The following is a 21296-nucleotide window of genomic DNA, read 5'->3' as shown; positions in this document are numbered from 1 at the left end:
TTGTTTTAATGGGGTAGTCTCATAAACCCAGGCATTATGATAGCAATGATCTGCAGGTATTACGTCAATCTTTCCAAAGACCTCTCCTGCCTCTCTGAAGCCTTCAACATCAATTTTAGGCATTTCTGTAATCGATATATACGTAAGCTACTGCGTTTAGCCATTTTAATAGTAAGCAACAAGAAGTTGTTATAATAGTTTCATGTGATCTTTATGACATTTTGCTGTTTGGAGAGAAGTATAAGACAATGTTAAGGGAAGAAACCTATTGAGCATTTTGTTTGCCTGTTGTATGTCAACTCCAGTGAAGTAAAAACTTGACCATTTTTGTTAGCTCAGGCTTGACCCTGAACTCAGACAACCAGCCTCATGGGGTTCGAAAGGCACAATGTGATTTCAATGTTTTTCTTTTTTTTACATTCTATCTCCTATCTCCTAACTTCCCCACCCTTTTACCTAGATAATCTTAGATCTATGATCCTTGTTCCCTGGCCCTGTTTATTTTGTGTTACCTGCTCATCAGTGATTTTAATCCTTATATTGCATACATGGGAGAAATCTTCACTTGTCTCTTTCTGACATTGCTTTGTGGAACTCCCTCCAGCCAAACCAAGGTTGTGAATGGCTTTTCCAATTGTTATTTCCCCTATTTTCAAGTACAAATGCTTTGGCTAGCATTCGCATAAGAATGCTAAGTGAGAGTGATAATCCTCCTGTTGGCCCATACCTTGCACTGCCCTGGAGCTATTCCCTGGGCCTTGCAGAGATGTGGGGGTGGGAGAGACTAAAGGGATTTTGCAGTACAGGATCAACACCAGACATCCCAAAGTAGCCCTTTGAGCTATCTTTCAAAGCCATTTTTTTAAAACTTGGATTTTTCTAGTGTTTTTTAGAGCAAGATGAAGATATCCATAGATATCATTCTCTCAATATTTTTATTACAAATGATAAGTATTGATCTTGAATTTTTTTTCTTTTTGGTTCACACCTGGCGATGCTCAGGGCTGACTCCTGGCTCTACATTCAGGAATCATTCCTTGGCAGTGCTCGGGGCACTTTATGGGATACTGGAAATCGAACCTGGGTGGGCCACATGCAAGGCAAATGCCCTACCCTCTGTTTTTTTTTTTTTTTTCTTTTTTGGTCACACCTGGCGATGCTCAGGGGTCACTCCTGGCTCTGCACTCAGGAATTACTCCTGGCGGTGCTCAGGGGACCATATGGGGTACTGGGAATTGAACCCAGGTCAGCAAATGCCCTACTCGCTGTGCTATCACTCCAGCCCCAATGCCCTACCCTCTGTGCTATCACTCCAGCCCCTTGATCTTGAATTTTATCAAAGTTTATTAGCTATGGCATTGATCTTCACCCCCCCCCCCCAACACACACCTCATTTGGTGTTACAATATAGATTTTCTAGTACTGAAATATTGTTTTCCTCCAGTGATCATGGAAGATATTCTTTTTTTTTTTTTTTCTTTTTGGGTCATACCGGGCGATGCACAGGGGTTACTCATGGCTCTGCACTCAGGAATTACCCCTGGTGCTGCTCAGGGGACCATATGGGATGCTGGGAATTGAACCCAGGTCAGCCGCGTGCAAGGCAAACGCCCTACCCACCGTGCTATCGCTCCAGCCCCAGGAAGATATTCTTGTAATATGCTTTTGGATTTTAATTTAAGTTTTCACCAGCCCTCCTGCCCGTTTTATATAATATATGTGTGTGTGTGTGTGTGTGTGTGTGTGTGTGTGTGTGTTTGGGGACCACACCTCCCTATAATCAGGACTTTCTCCTGGCTCTGTGCTCTGGGATCACTCATTGAAGATGGGGGACCATATGTGGTACCAGGGTTGGAAACCAAGTCAGCCACATGTAAGATGCGACACGTGTCTTACAGGCTGTATTATCTCTCTGGCCCTGCCAAAATATTTGTAAGTGCATTGGATTGGTTGTTAATCTTGTTACTTACTGTTTGAGGTAAGCTTTGATATCTATGTTTAGAAATCAGTGAGACTCATCTTTTAGATTTTAGATCATTTCTAATATGTATTTGATTTTCTGATTAAGTTAAGGTTCCTAAAGCTCTCTTTGTTGTGTTGACTGTTTCTTAATCTTCCATTGCTATGGTTTCTTCTTGGTTTCATTTTGATAATGTGTTTTCTAATCATCCACTACATTTAGATTCCTAAATATTATGGTTCAGAGGATGTACTTCTGAGATAGATCTCATGCTTTGTCTTCATGCAACTGGGAGTTTAATACCTGGCACCAAAATAAAACAAATTAAATAAAAATCCAACTATTATTATAATTTTAAATTGCAAGTTTTTTAGCCTTTTGAATTTTTTTTCTTCATATTCTTAATTTTCTGTATGTGTGTTTTGGTCCTCCCTCTTTTTCTTACTAGTCAGCTTTTTTTTTTAAGTCAATGTTTAAATTATATATATATTTAGAAAGTTGTTTTTTGGTTGAGGGAAGAAAGAGGAAGTACATGCTCAAGAGAGAAAACTGACTTGAAGAAGAAGCCTGCTTTCTCTTCTTATATTAAATGTTTAATTCATTAACATTAGTCTTTCTTGATTTGTAAGAAGTATGGTTTCTTGGTTTCTTAGAGCTATGAAATTTCCTCTAAGTACAGCTTTTGCTAGACTTGAAATTTTATTTATATCTACAGTACTTCTAAAGTTGAATTTTTCAGTTGTGCCTTAAAAGTTTTCTGATTATTTCAGAAATTGTTTAATAGAGTGCTATAAAAATTTTCCAAGTGTTTACAATTTTTTGTTTCATTCTCTTTCCTACCCTCCAGTTTATTGCATTGTAAGTAGAAATTATGACCTGTTTTTCTCTTTGTAATGCATTATTTTAAAACCCCCAGATTTTTGTAAACTTTCGTGTAAATCTCATTTCTCTATTTTTAATTATATTCAGTTACTCAGTTTTTCTCCTAATACTATGTATCTTTTATTGTAGTTACTATATTGAATAATTATTTGCTATTATAATTATTAGATTTTAGGAATCAGAATGTTATTTTGTGATTATTGTATTATTTACTTCTTTGTTCTAAACATGAATGGTTTCAGCACTGAGCTCTGACTTACCTCTAAATTCCCTATTCTTCATCTCTCAATTTTAAATTTGCTCTTAGATGGACATCACTGACTGATCAGAATTTCAGAGTTAGTAAATGCTGTTTTTCCTGACAAAACTGATTAGAAAATGCCTTTCTTTGACTTTGTTAAATGATAGCAAGCTTACTTGGGTACTGAGTGTTCTTGTTCTCTTTCAATTTAGTTGTAACATTATGTAAGTGTCAGGTGTGCAGTACTGAAAATCAGCATCCACTGCATCCACTGCAATATTGCTTGATTTTTTTTTTAAACAAGGCATAGAGATATCCTTAAAACACAGAGATATCCTTCTATGGCTTCATATCATGGAATGTCTCTGGAAAAAGTCAGATTGCCTGATGACTTCCCCCACCCCTCATCAGGTTGTTATCTAGTTTTGACTTTCCCCCACATTGCTGTTACCTAGTTTTTTTTTGATATCTTGATTTTATATAATCCAATGTTTAATAAGCTATGATGGTCTCTTTTTTCCCCAGACCAGTTCATCATTCATTCATGTATGAGGATCAGTTCTGTCCCAGACATTGAAACAGGATGAATCGCATTCCTGCCACTTTTTTGTTTTAATTGAGAAAGGTTTCTAACTTCTAATCAAGTGTCTCAATTTGTATAATTTTGTTATTTTCCCCCCAGAACATCACATGTTCTTTTCATTTCAGCTAAGTTATTTTCTATCACACATATTTTGTTTTCCTGTCTACTTCTAGAATACCTTTTATCTCTGTGTTGAATCTCTATTTTTAAACCATCTTATCTGTCATCTTCTCTATTGCTTTCATCTACCTGTCTTGTACTTTATTTTGTGTAACTTTTTGATGGCTCTTTTCTACATCATCAGCTATGTTTTTGGTTTGTGGATTTTACCTATTACTTTAGTATGTTTATTGCTTATGCAGTGATACTATTTCTGTTGACAGCTCTTTCCATTGTGAGCTTCCCTTTCATCTCATCCTGATGTCTGATCATCTTATCTTTGAGCTCTTCTTTTAAAATACCTTTGTTTGTTTGTTTGCTTATTATTAAAGTATCTTTGTTAATTGTTACAGATGATTTTCCTCAAACAGAAATTGTTCATGATCTCTTCCATGCCTTCTTTGTCTTCGGCTGGGGGGGCTCTCAAGTATGGCCTGGGGCTGCTCCCTGCAATAACTATGTGCTGCCCAGGCCCAGTGTGTTTGGGGGTCACCAGTGTAGTAGCCTCAGATGTTCGTGATGAGCAGTGCCCAGATGGAACTCAGAGAGGACCTCCTGAATACCAGGCATATACTCTAGCATTTAAATTGTCCCTCCCTCCCTTTTCTCATTCCTTACCTCCATCCTTCTCTTCTACCTACAACTTCAATTGAGGACTGTTCCTCCTCATGTTTTGCTCAGGAGTGAACCTTGTTTGGTTACCATATTCAGTGCCTGTTATCAATCCAGTTATGCTGAAGTGGCTGCATGTAAGGCAAGTGCCTTCCCTCCTGTACTGTCTTTCTGACTCAGTGCCCTGTTTCTTTTTTTTGTTTTTGTTTTTGGCTTTTTGGGTTACACCCGGCGATACTCAGGCCTGAGTCCTGGCTCTGCACTCAGGAATCACTCCTAGCAGTACTCGGGGGACCATATGGGCTGCTGGGAATTGAACCTGGGTCGGCCGCGTGCGAGGCAGACGCCCTACCAGCTCTACTATCGCTCCAGCCCCAGTGCCCTGTTTCTTTCTGTCACTATTTTCCTCCTCAGTACATTTTTTTCCTTCCTTATCTTCACTTGAGACATATCCATCTCAGCTTCCCCCAGCATCCAAATAATGAAGGTGCTATCTCTTTACCTTTCCTTAAGTCCTGCTAAGTGCACTTTTAAGAGCTCAAGTTTAAGTTTTGTCTTTCTTTCTTCAACAACCTTTAGTAGTCTACAAGAATCCTGGTTAGGTTGCCAGAGTTCACAATTGATAAATTTTATCTCTAAACTCTAATTCTACTTTAAGTTCTGCTTTTGGTTTAGAGGCTGTCCAAGGAGGTGTGGCCTAGGACCAGAGCCATAGTACAGCAGGTAGGGTGTTTGCCTTGCACATGGCCAATCCCATATGGTCCCCTGAACTCTGCCAGAAGCATTACCACCAGGTGAGACCCCCCCAAAAAAAAACAAAGAAAAAAATAAAAGGGGTGTGGCGAAACTTTAAAATTTTTTCTTTATGCTTTTCTCTTCCTTATGATTTAACCTTGTTTGCGATTTGATACAAGTAACCACCATTTATCCTGAAAGTTCCTTGCTTAGCTGACTCCATAGTCTTTTGAGAGATTTTCAAAAATCTGTTTTTTTCTAATGATCTAGCTGTGTATTTAACCTTGTATTCTCCCTTTAGTGCCATATTCAAATAAAGTATTCCTAAGTTTGGAAATTTTCTCATACTTTTTTAATCATCACCACAGCCTCCTGTAAAGGTACAGGGTCCTGAGAATTTATTCACCTCCTTGCTCATTGTTTTCTTTTCTTTTCTTGGGTGGGAGTTGGGCCAGGGTGTTACACCTGGCTCTGTGCTCAGAGATCACTCCTTGTGGGCTCAAGGGACCATGTGGGGTATTGGGGACTGAACTCTGGTTGGCCATGTGCAAGGCAAAGGCCCTACCAGTTGTTCTATTGCTCCAGCCTCAACTCATTGTTTTCTGCATATTTCTGCATTGTTTGCTCCAGTGCTTTCCTTTGTGGGTCACTATATCCCACCTTAGCAAGAAAATTAAGTCGTGTGATGTTTTGTAGTTTTTCAGTAGAAATGAGTATCAGGACTAGGATTGACCCGCTCAATATATACTCTTTTTTTTTTTTTTTTGAGGGAGTCACAACTTGCAGTGCTCATGGCTTACTCTTCGCTCTGTGCATGGAGGACCCTATGGGGTGGTGAGGGTTGAACCCAGGTCGACTGTGTGAAAGGCAAGTTCCTTACCTGCTGTACTATCTCTCCAGCTCCCATCCATGTAAACTTATTTAGAGAAAGTAATTCTTTCTCTCTTATACTAGCATGCTCTTATCTTCTGATGTTGGCTTTGCAGCATGCCATTTTTCCATTCATTGAAATTAGACGTCCTTTAAAGACTTTAAGGCTAGGCCCTTTAATACTGCTTCATTATCATTAATTTAATAGACTGACATTATTATAATAGGGTTTGTAGTGCAATGGAGAAAGGGCTTACCATCCTAGCTGCAGGCCTCAGGGACTATTCATATGAAATTGGGAGAGGGGAAGGGAATGTGGAGCCACACCCAGCGGTGCGCAGAGCTTATTCCTGACTCAGTGCTCAGATCATGCCTGGGGGGTTTAAAGGACCTGATGTGGTGCTCAGAATTGAACCCAGAATGGTCATGTACCAAGCAAATGCCCCCTATCCACTGTGCTGTGTCTCTGGCCCACATACAGATATTTGTTCTTAATCATAAAACTGGTGGGGGCATTCAGAATCACTTTGAAGATTTGTTACAAAACAAAGACAAACAAACAAGCAAACAGAACAGAATCTGGGAACAGAAACTCTGTTCCCAGAGTTTCAAATTCACTGAAATCTGGAACGAAGTGTGAGAATATGTTTTTCCTGAAGATTCATGCTCTTGTTGATGCTGCTGCTCTAGGGACTCCAATTTGAGACCTGTCATCCTGAAGGATGGAAATGATCAGGACCTTCATATTGAAGGAAAGATATTTTTTTAAGAAGTTTTATTGGATCGCCACGAGATAAATTACAAACGTGCATGATGACATTTCAGTCAAACAAGCCTCGAACAGCCGTCCCTCCACTAGTGCACATTTTCCACTACCATTGTTCCCAGTGTCCCACCTCTCACCCCCATCATCCCACCCCACTCCCTGCCTCTGTGGCAGGTACAGTTTTGAAGGAAAGATACTTGACGGGGAGAAAAAGCATGCTTAGGCACAACAAAGATCGTAGCATTTTTTTAAATTTCTAAGCCATTCTTTTTATTAAGCAGTCCTTATGAGACCCTTTTGGAAAATATTTGAAAAGTTACACATGGTTTCTGGACTTTCTGATCTATTTTGCTTTTTTAATATTCAGTTGGAGCAATAGCACAGCGGGTAGGCAATTTGCCTTGCATGTGACCGATCCGGGTTCGATTCCTCCATCCCTCTCAGAGAGCCTGGTAAGCTGCCAAGAGTATGCCGCCCGCAAGGCAGAGCTTGGCAAGCTACCCGTGGCGTATTCGATATGCCAAAAACAGTAACAACAAGTCTCACAATGGAGATGTTACTGGTGCCCCCTCGAGCAAATCGATGAGCAATGGGATGACAGTGATACAGTGCTTTTAATATTCAATAAACGAATATGCGTGTCTACTAGATGCGTAGATAAATAAGGGATAAAGAAAGAATCTACCGATTGAGAGATGAATAAAAAGGATAAAGGAAAATTTTGTAAAATATGTTAAGTGGTCCTTGGTTTCCAAATGTGCTATATAACTTGAAGCTTTTGGTTCAAGATACATATACATAAAATGTATCTGGTGTCAATAGTATTCTAGAATGATTGGCTTGAGCCACTTACTGCTGTACCATGAGAAGGTGGCTTCCTGGACATACCTTTGTAAGGACTCACTGGCCACCTTTCCATTTAACTGAATGAATTGACCCTGATATTTGCAAAGGCTCCTCGCCCTCCTCAGCCAGCCCCTTCAGCGACTCTGTTCGAAGTGCACATTTTCCATAAGAAACAAGAGATGTTTCTCGTGGGGTAGATTTGGCAGGCTTAAAGCAACGACATAACCTTGTTCTGATTTCATGAGGTTGGATTCTGAGGAGAGATAATTCAGTGTTATAGCTCTTGTTCTTCTGTGTATACCTTTGTCAGCAACTTTCAGTCTTCCCGAATGTTTTTCCAAAGAATGAATACACTGCTTGCATGCCTAAGAAGATCTCTGAACAGGCAAACTGCAGACGAGGTATTTTGCACCTTTCCTGTAGCACTCCTGAATGAATTTTTCAGAGCAGAAGAAATGCTGGGACTTATTCTCTAGATTCTGCATCCCCAGTGAAGATTCAGGATGATATGGGGATAGCATTCAGGATGATAAGATTCAGGATGATATGGGGCATGGGTAAGTGTGACTTGTTACTAATGAACTTGAATAATATTTATAGAGAATCCTTAACTGCTGAAAGATTTATTTTTTCTGGCTTCAGAGTTTATGTTCCAAAAGCCTTATTTTTTTGAGACCTTCCTTGGGCTGTCTGAAACATGAGACTATTAGGCCAGATTGGACTACGAGGTCTTTAGACTCTCCTTCCTAATGAACATTGTGTGCCTAGAGTTAATGAACTTGGAGAGAGGATATAATGAAAGCAGAAAGAATATTGTTTCAGAATTTTCAAGGAAATGAAGGAGAGAAACCTCTGCTCTCTCCTAAGTTGGTTATCCTTTCCTCCCTTGAAAATGGTTAATGCAATTTTGAGCTATAGATAGGAATTGTTCTTGAGATTTTCCAGAATCTTCGCAGACAAAACTAAAACGGGTTTTGCGGAGGGAAGGCAACTAAATGAAAAATCATGTAGCCCCCAGTGATGATTCTAGGTGTCATATCAGTTCAGGGTAGCTTAGCAGTGTTATAAATAATGTGGGTGGAATGGTGCAACCAGAACACCCCACCCCTTCACCTCCCTTCCTCTGCATGAGGGAAAGGAGGGTGGCATTACTCAAATATCAAGGATAAGTAGAAGCTAAGAATGCCTAGTATCTCCGAAGTCAGCTAACCACTGTGATGTGGTTTCTTGCGCTTCATTAGTTGGAGGGGTGGGGGGTGGGGGTCATGTTATTTAGCACTGTTTGTTTTGTTTTTCTGGTCATGGAGGCCTTTGGAACTGGTTGGGTTCATAAACACTGAGTTTGAGTTGGAACCACTTAATAATTTTCCTCTGGAAAGAAAGCATGCATATATTCTTTTGTACCATAGATTTTGTAATCAAACCTATACTGGTTCCTGGAGATTATTAGAACCAAAAAGGACATATTACTTGTCCTTTGAAGGGTATTCTTGAGTAGCCTCAGGCCTCATCACTTAGGAGGTAATTTCACATATATGAAAGTAGAAAATACATGCTGTGTTTTTTTTTTCCAGGAAATTTATTTGGAGGTTACGTGCTTAAATAGGGAACTTGGACATGAAGCCCACAGAATATTTAACAATGCAAAGGCCTTATCACTATAGAGGGACCTATCATGTGCCTTCATCTTGGGTATTTTGTGAAGAGCTTTTAGGAAACTACAAATCAAAAAAGAGAACTGTAAATGTATGATATAGAGCATAAAGGATGCTAAAATTATGTGGAACCACAGAATCATAAAATCTCTGGGCTGGGAGAGAGAATTTGGGGATTGTTTAGACCAGACACTCCCCAGCCATAACCCACAAGAGAATTTAGAAAGGCAGAAATTCCAAGAGGCCACTTGTGAGAAGATTCCATCTTCTGCACTAGTGACATTTTGGACCTAGCCATTCTTTGGTGGGACAGGCACTCTTATGTACATTGGAAAATGTTCAGGAGCATCCTGCCCTCTATTCATTGGTTGCCACTAACATCTTTCACCAGTGGGGCTGGTCCACAGTAGCCCAGTGTTTTGTCAAACACTCCTGAGTAGGAGTTGAGGTGGGAGTCGTTGACAAAAAGTTCCACTTTGGGATTACTTCTTTTTTTGGTAACATGAGGGTTAGAAGGACCTAGCATTTCATGGAGGTGAGTTGAGATGTGTGACTGCCAGTAGGAAGTTTTCAGGGTAAGTACCTTGGAGGATAAAACCTTGAACCTAGACAGATGATGAGGAGTCTACCTGACAACAATGGGCATTTGTCTTTGAATACTAATCAAAAAAGGAGTGAGTTAAGTTGGAAAAAATCTTTCAAGATATGAGAAGGAAGTCATGTAGAAACACGCCCTTTGTACAAAAAAAAGTTAAACTTCCTATTCTAATCTAAAAGAAAGGCCTGGAAAGACATGCTCAAGGTGAAGACGGCAGGCAGAGTCATCACACCTGCTGGGAACAGATTCTTTCATTTGCTGGCGAAGCATTTCTGTATCCTTCTCATTTTTAAAAAGAAGATAGCTAGCGAATAAGCTGAAAAGCCTAGGATTGTTGGGCAGAGGTGGGATTTATCATTAAGGATTTATAGAACGTGGGGCTTGACCAAATATCTGAGAACTCTAGTGTTCTTACGTGGTGATAAAATTCTACTATTGTGTTGGAAAGAAAATGCCTTGACTTTCTAATTAGAAGTTCTTGGGGTACAGTGAATTTACAAGGGTAGACTTAATGAAAACAGATTGGGTATTGTAAAAAAAAAAAATAAATTCCTAGGGGCTGGAGCGATAGCACAGCGAGTAGGGTGTTTGCCTTGCACACGGTCGACCCGGGTTCGATTCCCAGCATCCCATATGGTCCCCTGAGCACCGCCAGGAGTGATTCCTGAGTGCATGAGCCAGGAGTAACCCCTGTGCATCGACAGGTGTGACCCAAAAAAACCAAAAAAAGTAAAAGAAAAGAAATTCTTAGCCATCTTTTAAAGAAATCTTAATTTGAGGATATTTGTTAGCCCTATACATAAACACATACTGTGTTTTTTCTGTTACAAGATTCTATTAATTTGTTGTATCATAGTTTATTGGAAAACCAGTGGCTTTGAGTAGACTAATAGAGTAATCAAATAAGAATTAAAAACAACCTTCTGTGATAGGGGCCAGGGGGAGAAAAAAAGAAATGGCATTGGCCTTGGTGTGGAAGACTTGAAAGAGTTCAGGATACACAAACACCCAGACATTGATTACCTTTCTAGAAAGCAACCTGCAAGTTTTCATCTTGACAGGGTAGCTGAGATATCAGGAACTATGATTGGGAGAGAGACAGACTGACCCAGATGCCAGTCTTGTTTCATCAGACAGAAGAAATTAGACCAGAAAACTCATTGCCTTGCCCCAGATTTCGGGTAGTTAACCCCCAATGAAAATGGCTTTTCTGTGGTATATATACATAATGTCATGGGGCTGCTTTGCAGGCCTGTGTCCCACTTCCGGGAGCTTGGTTTTATAGTCTCTGGATGTTGGCCGTTGATGGGATTACACAGGGCTGGGGGCAGTTTGTGGGTGTGACTGCCTAGACTGGAAAATGGGGGATCTGGGCAGAAGAGGCCCAGTCCCAATCCGAGCAGGCGTGGCAATCTCAGCCCCATGTCCCACACACCTGGGTTCCTCTGCCAGTTCCTTCATGCGTGAGGCTTGTCCAAGCATGTGGAGAGTGGCCTTGAATATGGCTGTGGCTGGGTCCTGGAAGTCTTCGGCTGCCGGGTCTCTGCTTGGGGTGGGGAGGAAGACTCAACCAACCCCCTCCGAGTGACCCTAGTGAAGAAAACCAAGCACGGGGGCAAGAGACTGCATCACTCTCTTCCGCGACATCTTATAGCTTAGTTCTCCCTCTCGGAGAATCTGGCAAGCTACCGAGTGCTTCCTGCCTACATAGGAGAGCCTGGCAAGCTTCCTGTGGTATATTCATATGCCAAATACAGTAACAATGATGGGTCTCATTCCTCTGACCCTGAAAGAGCCTCTAATGTGGCACCATTGGGAAGGATGAGTAAAGAGAGGCTCCTAAAATCTCAGGACTAGGATGAATGGAGACATTACTGGGCCTGCTCGAGCAAACTGATGATCAATGGGATGATAATGATAGTGATAGTCATATACATGGTAGAATACTATGCAGCTCTAAGAACAAAGTCATGCATTTGCAGCAACATGAATGAAACTAGAGGATTATCGTGCAGAGTGAAGTCAGTGAAAAGGAAAGAGATAGATACAGAATGATCACTCTCATATGTGGGAGTTAAAAACTCACAACAAGGGCTGGAGTGATAGCACAGTGGGTGTTTGCCTTGCACACAGCCGACCCGGGTTCGAGTCCCAACATCCCATATGTCCCCCGAGCACCGCCAGGAGTAATTCCTGAGTGCATGAGCCAGGAGTAACCCCTAATGCATCACTGGGTATGACCCAAAAAGTAAAAAAAAAAAAAAACCACCAAAAAACAAACAAACAAAAACTCAAAACAAGGTAGCAACAAAGGGCCAAGAGCAACACAAAAGAGATGATACACAAAATTGATTTGGTGGGAGACAGAGTTGAAAGAGAGGGGCATTGGTTTCCTTGGGGAAGGGAGGTGGATACTGTGGTGGTGGGCCTGGTGTTAAATTATGTGTATGAAAAACCATTAATAGTATTGTAAACCACAGAATCTCAATGGCATTTTTCACAAAAGAATAAAAGGGCTGGAGATAGTATAGCAAATAGTGTGCTTGCCTTGCACCCAGCTAATCTGGATTTGATTCCTGACATCCCATATGGTCCCTGGACACCAGCAGAAGGGATTCCTGAGTGCAGAGCCAGGAGTAATCCCTGAGCATTGCTGGGTGTGACCCCAAAACCAAATTAAAAGAGAAAAGGAAGTGACTTTTCAGAATTTTCTGAAAAAGTTACAGAGCACAAAGCAGTATCTGTGTTTCAATTAAAAAAACATATAAATAAATACTCTTTTTTTTTTGAGAGGGGGAAGGGTGAAAAACAAAACCAAAGCGATGTACAGGTTTTAAGAGGGGTCAGACTGTGATTTCATGGCCTCTTTCACCACCCAGGTGGACCTTTTCATCTCTCCCAAATAAGAAGTTCCTCTGAAACTTTCCTCCTTCTTCCCTCAATAAGCCAACAACCACCCATTTTGGAGGGTATTTTGCTTGCTTTTCTGAGTGGTGCTGGAGAACAGACTAGGTTCTTAAACATGTTTCTGGATCGATTCCCTGAATTCGATTTAGAATTTGGATTTGTGAGGTTGGCTGGATCCTTTGGAAGAGTTATGGCGAAGGTTCCTCCAAGACTGGAGTTCAAGGGATGAGGAATGGGTGTCAGTCTGGTTTTGAGACACGCAGAAAAGGTGCTGCCATGATTTGGGCTACCCTGATGTGGAACACGCTTTGCCGACAGACAGCTTCTGCTTACTCTGTGTCTTCATCAGTTTGTAATGAAGACCCAGCAGCCTATCTGCACCTTCCCTTTAATTTTGCAATTTTTGTAATGAGAGTTCTTGTAGTGTGAAAAGAGGCTGTGGAAACCCAGCCAGCACTCTGAAGCGTCTACAAAGAAAAACCATGATTTTTTTTTTCCTGTCTCTGCCATTTGGGTGAGGTTTGATGTTGGATAGATCAGCTTCCTCCTTCTGAATGCTCAGGCAAGAATGGCTTCAAAGTTTCCAAAAGGACTTGCTGATGAACCCGTGACGTTTCAGTGAATTCAGTCATAACCCAGAATGGTTTTCCATGACTGGAAAGGACAAGAGAAGCTGGGGTGTCCTGGGTCCTGGTGGCATTTGGAGGTTTTTCATGCAGGGATGCGCCTTTGTCTTGCCTGGTTTCTCAAGGGGAGTATTGTCAGGGCTCTTCTTAGAATTAGAATTATCTGGTGACCCACAGGTTCCCCTTTACAGACAATGAAGTCTAAAGCTACCAAGATACCACCCTGCTTCCTCCCTTTCTTTCCTTGTCCCTTCTCTCCTCTTTTATCTCCTTGTTCAAATCACAAGCTTCCTTTTCTGAGGACAGGAGAGCTGGCAGACTGCCTTTTGGCCTGTTGGCCTCAATTAGCCTTATATCATTGCAAAGGAATGCATGAATTTTCCAGAAGCTATGGACTATCTCTTTCTGTATTAGACACACACTACCTGCTTTCATAACAGGTCACTCCACCAGAGTCACCTCTTATTTACATATCAAACTTTTTGTTTTAGTCACTTGGATTATAATGATAGTTGCTCATCTCATTTGAATGAGGATCCCAGAGGCATCTGATATGAAATATCACACTCCAGCATGCTCTGTGATACTTGCAAACTTTTTTGCAGGGAAACAGCTAAAATGAGATAATCTGAACACCAACATTTTTGTCCAGAAGGTGACTGGATTATTCACCTGCACATTGACTGCTTCAGACTTGGTATTTCTGTTACCAAGTACCCTCTCCTCCCCCTGTCTTCCCCACCCCACCCCGATTCCAGTGAACCACATAGAACTGAGGCCACATGCATTGGCAAGGTCTCCTGGTATTTCACAGCTACTGTTTAAATTCAGTCTCCTATTGGGGGTTACATATGTGACTGCAAATTAATCCTTTCTCTTCTGAAAATTTGGTTTTGAAGAACAGCTGTGTCTCCCTTCTGAATTCCTTAATTATTTATCCACCCTGATATGTTAAACCTTTCATTAGTGTGGTGAATTGCCAAGAGTACACAGAACTGCTTAGATCATGTAGCAAACATTGTAAACATTTGATAGGACATTTGAAGACACCACATGGTAAGCCGGGATCTATAGTAGCACCAAATACTGTGGGATTGATGGAGGTAACTTGTTGGAAATTCTTTGTTGGTTTTATTTTGCTGCTTGTTTTTAAAAAAAAACAATAACCTGGGGACAATTTGTGTATCATTTGTACTTAATTCAGAAGGGAGGAAGTATACCTTAATAGAGAGTTCCTGTTAATTTGTAAGACGCATACCCATGCCAACATTAAAGTTAAGACTTAAAAAAATACACTATGTTTGCACTTTAAAATGTGATTCCGTAACTACTGGTACTGTTTCCTAAAGGAGACTTTGCCTCCATTTTCAGTCTAATGCTGTTTGGAAAGATACTTGGCATGATTTTCAAATTAGATTTTCTACTTTGACTATGGCAAAAGTAAATAATTAGTAGTGATCTTGAGCCCGCCTCTTAAGTGTGAGGGGTCATGAAAAATCTTAAAAGTTTGTCTTGAAATAAAGTTATGATTATCAGAAATGTTTAATTTGTGTACCTATGTGCCTGAGACATGTAAAAGTTTCAAGGGGTCACATGTAGAAAAGGTTTAAGAAGGCTCGACATAAACCATCCCTGGTTTATGCTAAAAATCATATCCTAGCATTCACAGTTGGAATCACTGGTGACTTCCCCCTAGTTTTCCATAAGCATAAAATTCTTCCTTCCTTTCAAACATGGTCCTAGAGCCTGCAACTGTAAACCTTCCAAAACACTTCACAAACCTCTGACCTCATTAAATCACTAGTCTCTCAACTCCGGATACTGTGGACTCTTCTTTAGATTCCTGATTTTTCTGCTTGTCTCAGTGAGTTCTTCCAACCTGTATGCATTTTGCTTGCTGTCCTTGGGCGATTGGTTTTTCCGTTCGTAGGAAAGGAAAGAAAAGCACAAACAACAGGTGTGCACCCAAGCCTTTTATTAGAACCGTGATTCAGAACTGGGGAGTTCAGCGTCTTAGAAACTAGGTTTCTGGAGTGGACAGAGGAGCAGCATCTCATGGTGTTTCTGGTTCTATTTCTCCAAGGCTTTGTAGTTAATTAGTTGCCACTGGATCACTGAGGCTAAGGTGCTTCATGGTTGTTTCTGAGCAGCAGTCCTGGCCTCAAAGAACAAGTTAGATCCAGGCAAGGTCTGTGTGTATTAATTTGGACACTTCCTGGAGACAGTTAGGACTCTGACTTGAAGACCACACGGTGTTCCCGGCCAGGTAGGTTTAAAAAGTGGGGTGTTCTCCAAGCTGGCCCCAGTCAGGGTTGATGTTGGCAGGATGGCAAGGACACTCTGAGACCTCCAAACAACAGCCCCCTTTCCCCCCAGTTACGCCTGGTCAGGGAGCTGGATGGATATGCAGTTGAGCTGTGATTTGCCTCTTTTCGTCTTCACAGGCAGGAAACTGAGGGCACCCTGGAATTCTGAGCACAGAACTTTGACAAAAAAGTAGATGGGGGGAAAAAGGGGTGGGGGAAGGGGAGCTGGAGCGATAGCACAGCGGGTAGGGCATTTGCTTTGCACGCGGCCGACCCAGGTTTGATTCCCAGCATCCTATATGGTCCCTGAGCACCACCAGGAGTGACTCCTGAGTGCAGAGCCAGGAGTAACCCCTGTGCATCAGCAGGTGTGACCCAAAAAGAAAAAAAAAAAGTGGATGGGTAGACATTAGATCTTAAAGTTGGTGTTGTGACAGTTGCAAGTATAGCCTATGTCCATAATGTCTCCTCCAACCCCGACCCTTGTGTCTGTTTCATCTCCTTAAAAAGACTCCTTGACATTTTCTCTAAATATGTCTTTAGGAACTGGTTATGTCTCGGATTTGGAATTGGGGGTTTCTTCCCAAAACCATCCATTTGGAAATCCCCAAAGTTTAAGTGCCCATCGAACAAACCCACCACTAGAGATAAGTAGGCGCGAAAGGCACAAGTAATGAGAATGGTGAAGGGGTTTTGTGTTAAGAAGACTAATCACATTAGGCACTGGGTGGTTTGAAAATAGATCCACGTACACCTAGCAGGCAGCCTTGTGGGCGGTGGTGTTTAGTCATATTATCCTCCAAAACCTGTTTGGCCTTGAGGGTCGTTCGTGGCAACATTGAGCTGGGGGACAGGCGATGGGGCGGGTGTACTTTTGAACTGTATATCCATCTCATGACCTTTTGAAGAAGCATTTCCATTTAGTGAGTTCAGAAGCTCTTCCTCTTCTGCTTTTGATCTTGCTGATATTTGGTCAGTGAGAAAAAAAAAAAAGTTCACTGCTTTAATCTCACCATCATGGTATTTGTTTTAATGATGTCAACAGATCAGAGATTCAGGATTTTAGTATTAAATCATAAATGAATAGCAGATCGGCATCTCATTGAGCATCTCAGGATTGTTGTGCTTCTGGGTCGATGAAGAGGCCAGTAGTGTGGCACTTAAGACTGGAGTGACAGTACAGTGGGTAGGGTGTTTGCTTTGCACCTGGCTGACCTGGGTTCGATTCTTGGCATCCCATATGGTCCCATCCCACCATCGGGAGAAATTCCTGCGTGCAGAGCCAGAAACAACCCCTATGCATCACTGGGTTGGCCCAAAAATGTCAAAAAAAAAAAAAAAAAAAAGATGTGGCCGTTCTTGTTCATCTTCCCCCACCCCCCACCATTCCCCACCCAAGTTATGGTCAGTTTCACAAAGGATTTGCCATCTGCTGCCAAAGTGTGCTCTTTGGTGGATGGGTGGTTCATCCTCAAGCCCAGTTCCTTTGTCTCTTCCCGTCCCTGCTCCCTTCACTAACACTCCTTGCGCATGTGTGTCCTCGCTCAAACACATCACCTTCAGGTGCTTTGATTATTGAGGCCATGCCAGCAGCTTCTATTTTCCTCTTCTCTCAGACTCTTTAGGTGAAATGTGTACACAAAGGTAAAATGGCTTTCAAAGGAGATGACCTCCTCATTTCCAGGCTTGGTGCAGACATCAAATTGAAGGCCATTCAGCTGTATCTGATGCTGGTTCTCTTCAGCAGCCTGGAGATTAACCTCTTCTAAGACTCTGAGCTGTTTCCGAGGTAGAGACAGCAACAACATTAAAGCTAGAACCCATTAGGAAATCACTTTCATCATCTCTTCTTTTTCCAAATCAGTGTCTTTTTTTGTTTCCCTCGGCTCTCATAACCCTTTCATCTCCCCGGTAACACAATAAGGAGACTCTTGGTTTGTGTTTGCATCCAGCAAAGTGAGAATCCTTGACAACGACTTCCAAAGACCCCTAGATATTACAGAATGGCATCGGGTGACGAATTTCGTGTCTGGGTGATGACTTCATGCTGGAGGTACCCTGCTCTCCGTGGGCAGAAGCATCATTTTTGTGAATGTTGTGCAAACTGGGCTCAAACTTTCCAAAAGACACACAGCAGAAAGCCTTTTGTTGCATTATTTCTAAAGGCTTGAAGTTTTGAAGGGAAGAGATTTTGTTTTCCTCTCTGCTACACAATGGAGCTTTCAGAGAACCTCTTTTAAAAGGAATAGCTACAGCCTTTGTGTTGAAGGGTGTGTCTGTTGGCAGGGTCTGCTGATGCAGACAGACTGGCTGGTGATTAACAAAGGTCATTAGACTTTGGAATCTGGCAAGCAGAATCGGATGGTATGTCTTCTGTGTGTGGAAGGACGACTCCTAAGAAGCCAAGGCATTATGGAAGGTCTCCCCTTCTCCCCGCTCCAATCCCCAAATCCTGCTGTAGGACAGAATCTGGTCCAGGAAGGATCCTACCATAATAACTACTGAGCTCTGTTGGGACGAATGAACCAGCCTATCAATCATGGGCTAAAAGAACCTTCGGAGATCTTGGTGAATGACATTTGAGAAGGAGAAAGGTGCTCCATTTCAGAAAGCAATGAAAACAGTTCCTTCTTTGTTGGGAGGAGAAGAGCCTCGGAGGAGCCTGCTCTTCCTCTGCTCCTTTCTGATTGTCAGCCTAGCAGAATCCCAGAGAAGCCATGTTGTGCACGGAGGAGAAGCTCTGAGCTAAAATGGCTGCTCCTAAAGCTCAGAGGACTAGGGCAGCTTAGTGAGTCTTAGAGCTTCAGTGACGCAGGAGCTCCTATCTCTTCAAAGTGTGATAAACACATTCAGCAGAGCTGTGGCTTGTTTGGCTGAGATGAAAGGACTAAGCTGGGGGGGGGATGGGGAGTGCACACTGGATGATCTGCTTTTTTTTTTTTTTTCTGTGAAGTGTTCTAAATGCAGGAGTCGTCTGCACCATGGAAAAATTTGTTTTCAGGTCTAATGGACTGTGCGAAAGGAGAAGTGGGGTGGGGCCTCAGTGACTGCTGTAATTTGATCCTAAGCTGATAGCAACCTCTTCCACACAATTTGGGTTGGTGCTTTGACACAGAAGCGTGTGTCTATGGAATAGTGAGCCTTCACTGAAAAGACTCTGGTGCCCCGCCTGATGTTTATTGAAAGAAAAGGGAAAAAAAAAAGGGGATAAATTACTGGGTGAAAGAAAGAGGAGGCAAATATCCATGTCTCCCTCTGCAAGCTCGCTCTGACCAGACCTGGACTTGCCAGAAGTTCTGTTCACAGACTCTCAGGCAAGCTTCCACAGCAAATCCTACTGCCCCGGTTCCTCTCACCCCAGTGACCTACGGCTTGACTTGAGTGCTCCTGCAGAAATCATTCCTCTCTTGCTATTACAGGAGAGGATGTTGCTATTAGAATAAATAGAGAGGAAGATTTGGCTGCAGGTTTAGCTTTTGGACCTCTGGTTCTAGATTGCTGTGACTCGGTAGCATTTGCAGTGAGCTCAGTGAGGTAACTCCTTCATGAAGATAACCAGTGGCTATGTCCACTCAGTCCATGCAGCTAAGATAGATTGCATCTTCCCAACACAGTTTTGTCTTGTCCATGGTCAAGCTTTCCACTGAATTAGTGGGAAGGTAGCTATGGAATTCGGTCAAGTGTTTTATAGCCGAATAAACGTAGCCAAGCAAGTTTTACTCTATTTCCCACCCCTAGTTCACCACTTTTTGTGTTCAAGTGTATGCTCCGATTGTATAAAGGAAAGAAGAAAAGTCTTGACTTAGAAGCCTCTCTTCACAACTGCAAGTATCTGTTGCCATAATGTAAATGGAAGAACCAACGTTCAACTTTAAACTAGAAACTAGATTGTCATCTAAACTTGGTTGTTTGAGAATCTCATGAGAAATATTTTATGACCTAATTAGATTGGAGAAGCTGTTAGATTATAATTGGTAGGTAGTAAAAGAGCAAATAACCATTTAGCTCGTAGAAAAAAAAGCACAAAAAAGCAATCCAACTTAGCTGGGGAAGGAAGGAAAGAGGTATGCCTCATATATCAGTTATGATATTAAAATAATAAGAGGTATAATAAAAGCTCTCTACCACTACATTGAGAATCAATACCATTTCACCAATTGGTGATACAGCATTAAATGTTTTAATGTTAAAATGGGTCATGGAGATTGAACTTTTGTCTTACCTTTTCTAGAGACATCTTTCCTTCTGAGAGGGTTCTAGTTTAAAATGAAGTCCAAGTCAGAACCAAAGTCAAACTAAGAAATGTATCCAGAAACTGCTAAAATCTTTCAAGTTTCCTTCACAAGTAGCATTTGAAGATATACTGCTATCAGGCTAGAAAAAAAATTATCTTGGTGTTTAACTTCCCTTTGAAGTTATGTAGTCTAGGACATCAGTATGTCTAATGGTCTCCCTTGCTCTAATTTTCCAACTGGCAGAGTTCAGCAAGAGAAATATGCCTATCTTAGTTCTTCCCATGAATGGACCCATAACCCCATTGGCTTGGGGTATGCCACTAGTGCATGCCTAATGGTGCTTTGTTCTGCCTTTGCCACAGGTTCCTAATGTGAGAGGTTAGACCCTGATCATGGAGGTGCTTCAGTGTGATGGCTGTGACTTCAGAGCCCCATCTTATGAAGATCTCAAGGCACACATTCAGGATGTCCACACGGCCTTTCTGCAGCCCACTGATGTTGCTGAAGACAATGCAAATGAGCCACGGTCCGGGTCTATGAATGCCAGTAATCAAACAGAGGTGGAATTTTCTTCTATAAAGGATGAATTTGCTATTGCAGAGGACTTATCAGGTAAATCTATATTAAACTCCATGTAGCAGATGGATTTCATCGCTGTCATCCATTTTTGTCTACAGCCGTAATTCTTGATAGGTGTGGCTTCTGCAGAGTTTGCTGCTCTTCATAAGATGCCCTGTGGTTTTTTTTTTTGGCTTTTGGGGTCACACCTGGCTTACTCCTGGCTCTGCAGTCAGGAATCACCCTTGGCGGTGCTCAGGGGACTATATGGGATGTTGGGAATCGAACCTGAGTCGGCCACGCAAGGCAAACGCCCTACCCGCTGTGCTATTGCTCCAGCTTCCATGAGATGTTTTTTGTGGTTTGGACATTATGTGTCTGGCCTGAAGTATCCCAGGATGTTGTCATCTTAGTTTTCTTATACCTCTATTTCCTTTACATTTGAAAAACAGACAGTAAACTTGGAAAGTTCTAGAAGGAATGTGGCAGCTTAGGAAACTTATGTGGTGAATGAAGATGAGGCCGTTTTTGTACCTCAAGCTGATACTGCCTCTTTGTCTGTGAGAGACGATATGTGTATGATCATTAATGTTGGGTTAATACTCTTCAGGGCTTCATCTTGAGGCATTAGGGCTTTTGACTGTGATGTTTTTTAATGAAGAATAATTGAAAAGTAAATTGATTTGTCTGATTGAATTTCTTAATTCTTTGTTGCTTTTGCTTTGCTTTCCCCACTTAACTTGTGCTTTCTCTTTAG

At 41.7% G+C, this 21296-nt stretch overlaps 1 protein-coding gene across 4 annotated transcripts in view; it reads left to right on the top strand.

Moving 5' to 3' along the window:
• ZNF462 (zinc finger protein 462) overlaps positions 1-21296 on the top strand; it is a 154264-nt gene that overhangs the window by 42654 nt on the left and 90314 nt on the right. For all 4 annotated transcript variants that reach the window (XM_055132503.1, XM_055132498.1, XM_055132506.1 and 1 more), the window contains exon 2: positions 20344-20593. In XM_055132503.1, the coding sequence (XP_054988478.1) occupies positions 20374-20593 (220 nt within the window). In that variant the 5' untranslated portion in view covers positions 20344-20373. The remainder of the gene's footprint in view (positions 1-20343; positions 20594-21296) is intronic.

The sequence above is a fragment of the Sorex araneus genome, chromosome 1 (assembly GCF_027595985.1).
Source record: "Sorex araneus isolate mSorAra2 chromosome 1, mSorAra2.pri, whole genome shotgun sequence".
Taxonomy (NCBI): domain Eukaryota; kingdom Metazoa; phylum Chordata; class Mammalia; order Eulipotyphla; family Soricidae; genus Sorex; species Sorex araneus.
This window is presented reverse-complemented; position numbering and strand designations above follow the sequence as displayed.